The sequence below is a fragment of the Mus caroli genome, chromosome 2 (assembly GCF_900094665.2).
Source record: "Mus caroli chromosome 2, CAROLI_EIJ_v1.1, whole genome shotgun sequence".
NCBI classification, from domain to species: Eukaryota; Metazoa; Chordata; class Mammalia; order Rodentia; family Muridae; genus Mus; species Mus caroli.
In genome coordinates this window covers 169,387,754-169,398,163 of record NC_034571.1, presented here as the reverse complement: position 1 = coordinate 169,398,163, position 10,410 = coordinate 169,387,754, and the positions used below count along the sequence as shown (strand labels likewise).

General features: G+C 52.6%; 1 protein-coding gene across 1 annotated transcript in view; it reads right to left on the bottom strand.

Moving 5' to 3' along the window:
* The window catches only part of Cdh4 (cadherin 4), a 464,790-nt gene that overhangs the window by 21,061 nt on the left and 433,319 nt on the right, over nt 1-10,410 (bottom strand). Inside the window, exon 8 of the mRNA XM_021156055.2 lies at nt 644-781. Coding sequence (XP_021011714.1) covers nt 644-781 — 138 coding nt within the window. The remainder of the gene's footprint in view (nt 1-643; nt 782-10,410) is intronic.

Sequence of the window (10,410 nt, the reverse complement as noted above, 5' to 3'; positions counted from 1 at the left end):
GTGTGTGTGTGTGTGTGTGTGTGTGTGTGTGTGTGTGTGGTGGGGGGAGGTCTGTTCCTCTGGCCCATGACTGGAGGCCCACAGTGGTCTTCCTATACCATAGTTATGTGAATACCTGTGTGTTCAGCAAGAACTCTTGACCAGTGTTGTAGCCAGTCTTTACCAGTCTTTACCAGTTTCCCTGTCTGCTGATGCGAACCACAAGGGGCTAGCCCCTCTCCATTGAGGACCAAGGTAGAAAGGGACCCTTGTTTCAAGGGCACATATGCCCATAGCCAAGGCCCAGCTGGGCATCTCCCAGTCAGGTACCCACTGCACCGTCACAAACGCCTCTTCAAATGATGTGGTAGCCTGATTGGTCAGCTCCTCCAGGCTTTATAAAGGCCCCAGCAATGTATCAGCTATCACTTAATCTTGGGGCACACCACACCCCTAATTTCCTAGGGCTTTCTCCACAGGTGTGTCTGGGCCCATTCCTTCCCACTAGAAGTGGCTGGCATGGTGTCCCTCTCCTTATGAGGCACCTGTGCTTNGACAGTCATTACCCACGATCCATTCAGCTCTTTNCCCCACTGAGAGAGAAGGAAGTGCCTGTGAATTACAGCTTAGGGCTGGCATCTCTGCGAGAACCTGAGGTACTCACTGTGCTTGTGGTGAATTCTGGAGGGTTGTCATTTACGTCTGTCACCGTGATGATGGCAGTGGCTGTGTTCGAGAGACCATAATTAAGGTTTCCTTCCATGTCGGTGGCCTGGACGATGACGGTGTACTGTTGGACTTTCTGGAGGGGAAAGACAGCATGTTCAGACTCAGTTCAGTAGATGAGGAATACAGGCTTCCTCNGTGGGTTCCATCTTGGCACAGGCTGCTTGGGACTCCCTGGAGGTGTGGGAGCCTGCGGTTGCCTGGTGGTAGGGGGCTGTGGCAGAAGGAGGCTGACCATGTCTGCTTCTATTCATCTTTCAGTGGGTGCATTCACTTCTGGTGTTAAGAAAGGGCAGGTNAAGCCGGGCGTGGTGGCGCACGCCTTTAATCCCAGCACTCGGGAGGCAGAGGCAGGCGGATTTCTGAGTTCGAGGCCAGCCTGGTCTACAAAGTGAGTTCCAGGACAGCCAGGGCTATACAGAGAAACCCTGTCTCGAAAAACCAACCAACTAAACAAACAAACAAAAAAAGAAAGGGCAGGTCAGGGTTCAGAGGGACCTGCACAGTCTTCAGTATGACAGGGAAGACAGCCTGCAAGGTGCCAGGCTAAGGGATGACACTGTTAGGGTAAAGCTGAACTGCCAGCTAGAGCAAGAGTCAGAGAGCAAATGTAAGTCACAGCGGTTTGGGTTCACAAGCTCCAGAGTGAAGGGGCAGTGAGTACCTGCACGCAGGTGTGGTCTGCGAAAGGCAAGCCAAGAATAATGACATGCTGTATCAGGCACTGCCGGAGTCACGTGACCCTCCCCTGCTCACTGCCCACACCAGAGAGTTACGTGGCCCCTGTGCTCACTGCTCACTAAGAGGCAGAGGCACTAGAATTAGGTGCCTTTCTTGACCAAGGGCAACATGCTGTGGGAGTGACAGCCTCTGACCAGCAGGGGGCAGCTCTGTGGGGACCCTGCCCACTTCTCACTGGCACTGCTGGGGGACAGGGTAGAAAGGACCCATCTGGAATGTCCTCTAGATGATTTAAATCTCTATTCCTATTCTCCTGAGAGGTTTGGAAAGACCAGTTCTTACCTCACACATGACTCAGGGAAGTGTGTGTGAGTTCCAGACATTGGCTCCAGGAATATCATAAGCAGTGGGTGGGTCACACGATTCCTTTCTTCATCTGTCATTCCTTCACCTACCCATGCCTTCCTCCACCCACCCATGTATCCCTCCACCCACCCGTGCCTCCCTCTACCCACCCGTGCATCCCTCCATCTACTCAGTATCCATCTCTCTAATGTATGTTTATATATGAACACATGTGCGTGCATGTGAATGTGTGCACACGAATGCCTGTTAGAATGTATGTACACCTGTGTGCATGTATATCTCTATATTCATATGTGTGTACATACCTGTAAGTCTCTGTTTATGTGTGTAGTGTGCATGTGTGTGTACAGCAGCCTGCCACTAGAGGGTGAGCTGGGCTTGCTTCTGGACAGCAGGACCCTGGGAAGGAAGCTAGTCCAGCCTGATGAGAAAAATACTGCAGGAACCCAGAAGAAGCCTGGCTTATCATGGCTGGGGCAGGCCAGCCATGCTTTAGAGTCTACTACCCACCTCTGAGCCCTTGCGGACCTGAGTTTGGCAGTCTCTACCCCTGTGTATCCCTCCATAGAGACAGAAGAAGGTGTGGGGCGCAGTGGGTCTACTATGTTCGGGGTCACCCCTATTGGTCAACTGCTTTCCTGTGGCCCCCCCTTCCCTAGCTCCCGTTAGGTATGGAGAGCAGGGCAGGGGCTCCTGGATCTGGCCCCAGTATCAGCAGTGGAGTTGCAATGAATTCATTAAAAAGCGATTTGACCATTTTCAAGTTAGAGAGCAGAAAGATAACCAGAACGGCCATCCCTGGGGCTTTCATTCACGTCCCTGCAGCCCAGCATGCAGATTCTGCAGAACAGCCATCAATAATGTATCAGTCAGCCTGCCCTAGAAAGTAGCAAAGATTCCACAGNATGTCTCTGTAGGNAGCATCCCTTGCCAGCCTGGACTGCTGTCCAGCTAGCTGCACTCTCCAGGTCAGGCTGAGCCCATGGCTGGGAGCTCCCAACTTCCCCTCAGGTACTGCCCCAGTACTGAGACTGCGTTCACAGGCCTGCATGCAAGCCTCCTACTCATTCTGGGCTCTCTGATCCTAGCAGGTGGTCAGTATGGGGGAATATAAATTGAGGCTGAGAACCAAGACATATGAACCCCTGGATCCCTCCATCATCCACTGAGGCCAAAGCCACTGCTGGCCATTCAGAGAGGGTCTCTGGATCTTCTCAGGCTTGGGGCTGTTCTGTGCCAGCTTCCCATGGTTTCCCAGAAGTCACTACTTTTGGATTTTCCTACTGGTCACTGTTGGAACCTTGCTCCCCCACCCCCGACACTGAGAAGTGGAGTAGTTGAGGCTGTTTTTTTATTGTTCAGCATCTGGAGACTGCTCTGTGCCTGAGAGTGAGGTGAAGGGGTTTGCAGGGCCAACTGTGGGGCAGAGGGGCACAAGGGCACCGTGGAAACTGAAAAGTTAGATCTAAAGTTGGCTTGCAACCCAGAAACCCCACTCTTGGGTGTAGATCCTAAGGCCGAAAACAGGTGTCCACACAAACGGTGCCCACCAGTGAGCACACAGCACCATCCAAGAAGGCAAGTAGTTCATGGCAGGTACTTGAAACATAGTGTGTCCACATGATAGAGTACCACTCAGCCATGAAAAGGAATAGCATTTCGATACCTGCTATGCCCAGATGAACCTCAGAGCCATTATGTCAGATGAGAAGAGCCAGGCCCAGAAAAATCACAAGGATGTCCTTATAAAGGCAGCATGTTCACATCAGGTAAGTCCACAGACAGAGGCTATCTATGGGGGTAAATAGGGTGGCACCAGCACTGTAGGGCTCCTCCCTGGGGTGATGAAAGTGCCCAGGAGTAAGGTAGGTGTAACCCTGGGTGAACTGAGTACAGTATGTGGGTGAATTTCACAGTGTGTGCACCACAGCTTAAGGTGCTGGCACTAGACTGTCCCTGAGAAAACACAGCTCTCCTCAGTGGGCTGTGTGCCTTCCTTCCCCAGCACCACTGCTGCCTGTGTAAGTCATTGCAGGCTGCAAGCCTTGGCTTTGGGACATCGTGGAGAGGGCTGCACAACACTGCTCTCATTAGCCACTCTATCTCCGGGAGCCCAAGGGGACTCTGTGCTCACTGTTCTTCCTGATTGCTGGGCTGCTGGGAGATGTGGTTGGAGTTCCCAGGCTTCCATAGGGCCTCAGCGGGCTGAACCCCATCACAGAGCATTCCTGCCTGTCTGTAGGTTGCTCTATTCTTCTGCATCCAGTGTCAGGATAAGGTGATGCAAGCATGCACAGACCACTGGGCCCCAGCAGCAGTGTCCCACGGTGTGGCAGAGTGCTCTGCCATGTCCCACTGCTGAGACTTTCCTTGCCTGAGGTCGAGTTGGGGAGATGTGCCCACCTCACCGGGTGCCCAGGTGGACGCTTGATGATGACCCAGCACCAAGAAGTTATCTAAGTGCAGAGCCAAGGCTGCCAGCAGAGCTCCTATAAAGGGTGATCATGGAGGGCCTGGGTCTTGGGCAAACCTCCACTTACTATCCTAGTCCCTGAGATTTGGGCTTCCCAAGCATCCTCACTGGAGACTATGGCTCAGTGGTTTGGCGCGTGTACTGCCCTTGCAGAGGACCTGAGTTTGATTCCTCCAGTTTGATTATCTCATCTGGCCCCTGTGTGCTTGCACTCACGTTGGGTTCTTTCTCTCTCTCTGTTTCTCTCTGTCTCTCTGTCTCTGTTCTTTTTCTTTGTCTCCCTGTCTATTTCTGTCTCTCGGTCTCTGTCTTTCTCTCTCATACACACACACACACACACACACACACACACACACACACACACATACACACACACACACACACACAACCACGTAATTAAAAAAAACAATAAAAATAAATCTTTAAACTCCGTCCTGCCTGAAGCTTCTAGCTGCTGAGCCAAAGGATGTATTTCTTGCTCAAACTTCAGCATTGCTTGCTGCGGGCCTGGGGTGGCTAGGGTGGTGATGCCACTGTCTGGGGGTGGTGGTGGTGGTAGTGAGCTACAGAACCACTCAGGGGCTCCTACTGCCTAGAGGTGCTGCCTTTATGACACATGAGTGGGCTTCCCTCCTCTTTCTTTCCAGCCAGCAGCTCTTTCTGCTGCATCAAAAGCAGAGAGAATGCAGCTCCTCTCAGTGGGGTGCACACAGCCCCTCCTCTCTACTGCTGCTGCCTGTGGGGAACCAGCAGCCTAGCAAGCCTCAGGCTTGGCACAGGGTGGAGTCAGCTGCTCTGCTCTGCTCTCAGCCATGCTGCCTGTCTACTCTCTTCTTCATGAAGAACCACCCATCACAACGGAAGGAGCCTGGAGTGTAAGAAATGTCCCTGCTTGAAGCAGGGAGGGCTGAGGAATCCAGGCTCCTTCTCAGCCCTTTCTGGCAACCCCTCTGGCTCTCACATGCTGCCTCCAGGATGCTGACTCAAACCACAGACTGCACACTGCCCCCTTTCACTTTCCTCCTGTCCTCCTGGAGGGTGTGGATTACCCACCCTTGGGGTTCCTGTCTTTCCAAGGTTGACTCTAGGACAGCTCATTCCAAATGAGGACCATTGACATCTGTGGGCAGATCACGCTCTGTTGCTGAATGTCCAATGCTCTATGTGGGCGCTGGGCAGTATCCATAGACTCTGCTCATGGGGTGCTAGGAGCCAATCACAGATACCAGCAGTNTAGTAGTGTCCCAAGGGGGACATTGTTTGAGATGCAGGGCTCCGAGGAAGGAAGCAAGCAATAAATAAGGGAAAACAGTCACTTCAGATAATGGCGCGGTCTGTGTACATGGATAGAGGGTGGTAGGCATGGAGTGCTAGCTGAATTAACCATCTCCTCTTAATATGCTTGGAGGGGTCTATGGCCAGCAGAGGGAATGGTTCGTACTAAGGCCTTGGGGGAGGTAATGTGCACTCCCGTGTGCACGCACCTGCAAGAGTGTGTGGTGTGTGTGTGTGTACACACGTGCATGCGCGTGCACACAGAGGTTGTAGACACTTGGGCTCAGGCAGTTCCTGGCCTCCCAGTCCCTCCAGAGAAGCATGCAGGGAGGTGAAAGCCTGTGCCGGATCTAGAGGATTTGTGTACAAAGCCTCCTGGTTAAACACTGACAAAGTTCAGAGATAACCAACAGATACAGTTTCCATCTGTGGCTGTGGTTGTTGTCTCTGGCTGCCTGTCTGAGACCTCAGATCTCAACAAGTGGTGCTGTGAAGTCTTCACATGGAAGGAGAAGGCTCTGCTGCAACAGGTGATGTGGACTGTCTGGGGATGCTCTGGCTACTCTGTAGCCCACGTCTGATGAATGCCGCAGGGAATCAAGGAAAGGTCTCAGTGTCCAGACGGATAGAGTAACTCTGCACTCAACATCTGATTGCCACAGGGAAAGTCAAGGAAANATCTCAGTGTCCAGACCGATGGAGTAACCCTGTATATGTTGGTACAACTTACCACGAAGGCACATAGCCACACACACCTCCCTGTACCCATCTACAGGGTTGGACTTGGCTTGTGGGCTGTAACTGGGTGATCCTGAGCTAAGCTACGCTCTGTCCTGCTGCTTGTCAGAGCTCAGGAAGACCCTGATCTGGGGACTGAGACCAACCTGTCTGATTTGTCACCATCCCTTCATACTTAAAGGTTAATGACAGTCACACCATGGGCATTCCTATCTCTTCACTTGGCCTCCATGGTGGACTCTTTGACCCCATGCCTTTGAAGGCCACTTCTGGTAGCCCTTGAAGGAAGAAGTCAGAGGAGAGGAAAATAGGCAAGAGCAGAATGCATGGGGCTCTCCCAAATAAGAAGTGCAGTGAATGGAGTGTGGGAGAGCTCTAGGAGTCGAAGCAGGGCACAGCCCTGAGGGTCCTGCAGAGCTTCTGACATAGGAAGGGGTGCTGCTAGCATTCCATTCCAGCTTCTCTGCCCCCTCCACCCCTACGCTCCTGGCTGACACCTGCGCTTGGCTCTCCAGGGGTCCTTTTCAGTCTGGCCAGAATCACCGTGGACAGATCCTGCTAGTTTCCTTAGTGCTTGGGCCATGTTTCAGGGCCCTTTCAGGCTCTCTGATCAGGCTGTGGCTGGACCTCAGTGCTGTCTGGGAGGAACAGTGTTAGGGACCATGCCAGGTTGCTGGATCCCCGGGGTTTGTTTGGCTTTGTCCTGGTCCTGATGCTTTTGTCCCGAGTGGAGCTGGGAAGGTAGCTGAGACAGGGTCTGGGGTTTTGTTTCCATCTTTGGAAAAGGAAGGGCAGTGTCCTGCTTTCTCTGGCCTTGTTTCTCCTGAGTCGCTGCCAAGCAGAGGTTGTAGGGAGGTGTTGTCTGGAAAGCTCTGGAAATGCTGTGGAAGAGGTCACTTGAAAATCCCCACACAGATGTCATTGCCTACTACATGTCACACACTTCTGAATGTGTCTGTACAGTTTTGGACATGTCTGGATGTCCCTGGGGTTTCTGGACACGTCTCAATGTTTGTGGATATTTTTGGAAGTGACTGGATGTCTCTGGGTTTGCTGGGGTGGTGTCCCGCAGGCAGCCTGCTCCTGGGAGTNCCTGTGTCACCCACACTGCCCTGCCCTTGCTGAGATGTTTTCTTATGGAGCCAGTGATGAAACACTCTTGGGTTGGATTGCAGCTTGGTGCTGGAGTCCTGGCCTAACCAGCACAGGCCCTGGGGATGGGGTGTCAGTTCCTGGTACTGGAAAAAGTCTAAAAAGCAAGCAGCCTCTCTGTTTGCCTGGGATGGCCAGAGAGAGGTCATCTGTTTTTCTACAATGCTCTGCAGAGCTTCCTATCAGGTCTTACATTAGCGACTGACACCTTTATCATGGCAATCTGTCCTGCCTCTCTCTTGTGCTTACTGATGGCCTGACACAGCCATGACAGAGCCAACATGCACACACACACACACACACACACACACACACACACACACACACAGAGTGTGGCCATGGGAGTAACTGCTCAGAGCGTGACTCTCCATCTGTGCCCTTCTTGTCCCCAAGCCAGATCCTCTTGAGGGAGACCTCAGCCCTGCTTCCTGCAAGGCCACCTCAGGTAGTGTCTTCTGAGAAGAACAAAAGGCACAGAGAAGCTCACGACCTGGCAGGCCAGATGCCAGAGGAAGAACCTGAGAGATGGGACTTTCACCTGGCNGCAGGGACTCGGTGGTCTGTGAGATGGTCTTGGGGTATCCGCACCTGCCTTTCTGGTACACAGCTGAAGTATTGCTTATGCTTGAGTAGCCTACTGGGGCCTTAAGTAAGAACAGACCAAAATCCAGAGCAAGATAGGATCACATCACGGCTTACTTGGTGGATTTCCTAGTAGATTAAGCAGCAGTGTTTNGAGTGTGGGACTCAGTTATAACAAAATGTCATCNGGTTCCTTCCTGTCCCTTCCTGTGCTGACTTCATCACATGATCTAGTCCCCTCATCCTCCCTTCCATGCCCCCTCTCTTCTTCAGGCTCAGGCCTCTTCTCCTCCTTCTGACACTGTCTGGCGACAGTCTTCCTTGTGTCTGTCTCAGATCTTCCTCCACCTGAATCTTACTGGACCCCAGTTTGTAGGTCTGGGTGCACCCAAGTCCAGATGGCCTTTCCAGGACTGAATGTCTTTTCTCAAGGACATTTTTCCAAAAGGGGTAATGATGCTTCTGGCCTCCAGATGCTACATGGGGGCGCATTTTCGGGGCTACCATTCAGTACAGTATGGATACTAAGTGGACCAGGGCTGTGGTTGGGCAATGACTCCAGGGACTCTGGGTCTCAAGCAATTGGGGTCTCTCCCTCACTCCTGGCCCAGAGAGTTTCTGCTACCCTGCACCCTGGGTTGGCACTTCTATTTGGGGATATCATATCTATCTGTCCCCATCTGTGCAAACCTGGNGGGTTGTTTCTGAGGGCAGTTAGACAACAACTGGCTCATTGGCAGTGGAGGCTCTAAGGCAGGATGGAGGTTGAAGCAGCCCTGAGCAGGTTGAGCTGTGATCCTCACTGTGGTTAGNGGGGCCCAGGGAGTGGCACTATTAGGAAGAGTGGCCTTATTGGAGTAGGCATAGCACTATGGGCATGGGCTTTAAGACCCTCATCCTAGCTGATTGGAAGCCAGTCTTCTCCTAGCAACCCTCAGATGAGGATTAGCAGACCTCTCTCTCAGCTCCTCCTGCACCATGCCTGCCTGCATGCCGCCATGTTCCCACCTTGATATTAATGGACTGAATCTCTGAACCTGTAGGCCAGCCCCAATTAAATGCTGTCCTTATGAGAGTTGCCTTAGTCATGGTACCTGTACGCAGAAGTAAAACCCTAACTAAGACACTACCCTTCCCTCCCCTCCACTTTGAGGGTGCTGAGAGCCCAGGTGACACCCATCTCTATGTAGTCTGGGTGTGGCTGAAGCTCCTTTAGCCCTGGGGAGCTAANGGCCATGGGTTCCAGGGTTCTTCTTTGGGTCCTCTTGGTGGGTGTAGCCTGACTGATGGTCCTTGAAGCCACTGGCTTGTCCTATGGGCCAGTCTCCTCTGTCACTTAGGGACCTGATTTCTAGAGCATCATCTGTCCTTATGCCCTGGGCTGGTTGTTTTCTCTGACTCTGGGGCCCCCTGTCTNTTGGCTGGACATGGCTTTGTCTGTGTTAGCTGTGGGCTGTGACTCTCCTACAGCTGTATGCATCAGAGCTTATGGTACTGGGCCTATGTGAGAGCCTCAGCATGAGGAAATGCTAGGAGTTCTGTCCATAGGGAGGGACCAGACCTGGATGCCGAGATGCCCTGATGACTCCAGCCTGCCTTGATGGTCCACACCCCGACCAGCAACTGGCCTGGGCTCAGGTGGTGACCATCACCAGTCGGGCTGAAGACAAGACGTTTACAGGGTGTCCCTGAGGGATGCTCACACTCACAAGAGGCCACAAGCAGAGACAGCTATCTTCCCTTAGTGTAATGACTTTTGCATGTGATGCCAGCAGAGGGCAGAGTGAGTGGACAAAGAGCTGTGTGGTGGCTCTGTGGCACAAGAGCTGACCAGACCTGAGGCCTTCTTGTCTCTGGACCCTCAAGTTCGCTGTCCTGTCTGTGTCTTAGGAGTTTCATGGTGTCAGCTAAAATGTCTCCTCTGACTTCTGCTGACACAGATAGGGACAGAGACCGCAGAAGGAGAGTCTGTGAAGGCAGAGGACAGACCCTGGTATGTGTGGGGAGTCAAAAGAGTGCCTCAGTGGCCTCAGGGATGATTTGCAGGAACACAGGGGACAGGTACATGAGGCTTGGGGAAGGCCACAGCCTGCTTCAGAACATGCCTTTCCCACCATGCTGTGGGATAAAGGCCTGATTGTCCCTTTTTTTGGACTGACTTCTTTTCTACCAAAGAGAGGTAGCTTTTGTGATAAGAAAAAAGATCAATAGTTGTTACCACAGAAAAGGCTTGTTTTTGCAAAGGTCTGATAGCATGGGGCTGCTGGAACCCTGAGAGCTACACTCCGTGAGGGCTGGGAGGTAAGGGGCCTGTGACTTCACCCACTCTACACTTGAGTCAGGAGATATTGGGAAGAGCAGAGGCCAGGCCTACAGCTCTGTGTGGGGGTTGTTCTGTGCTGACTCCTCTCTCTCTCTCTCTCTCTCTCTCTCTCTCT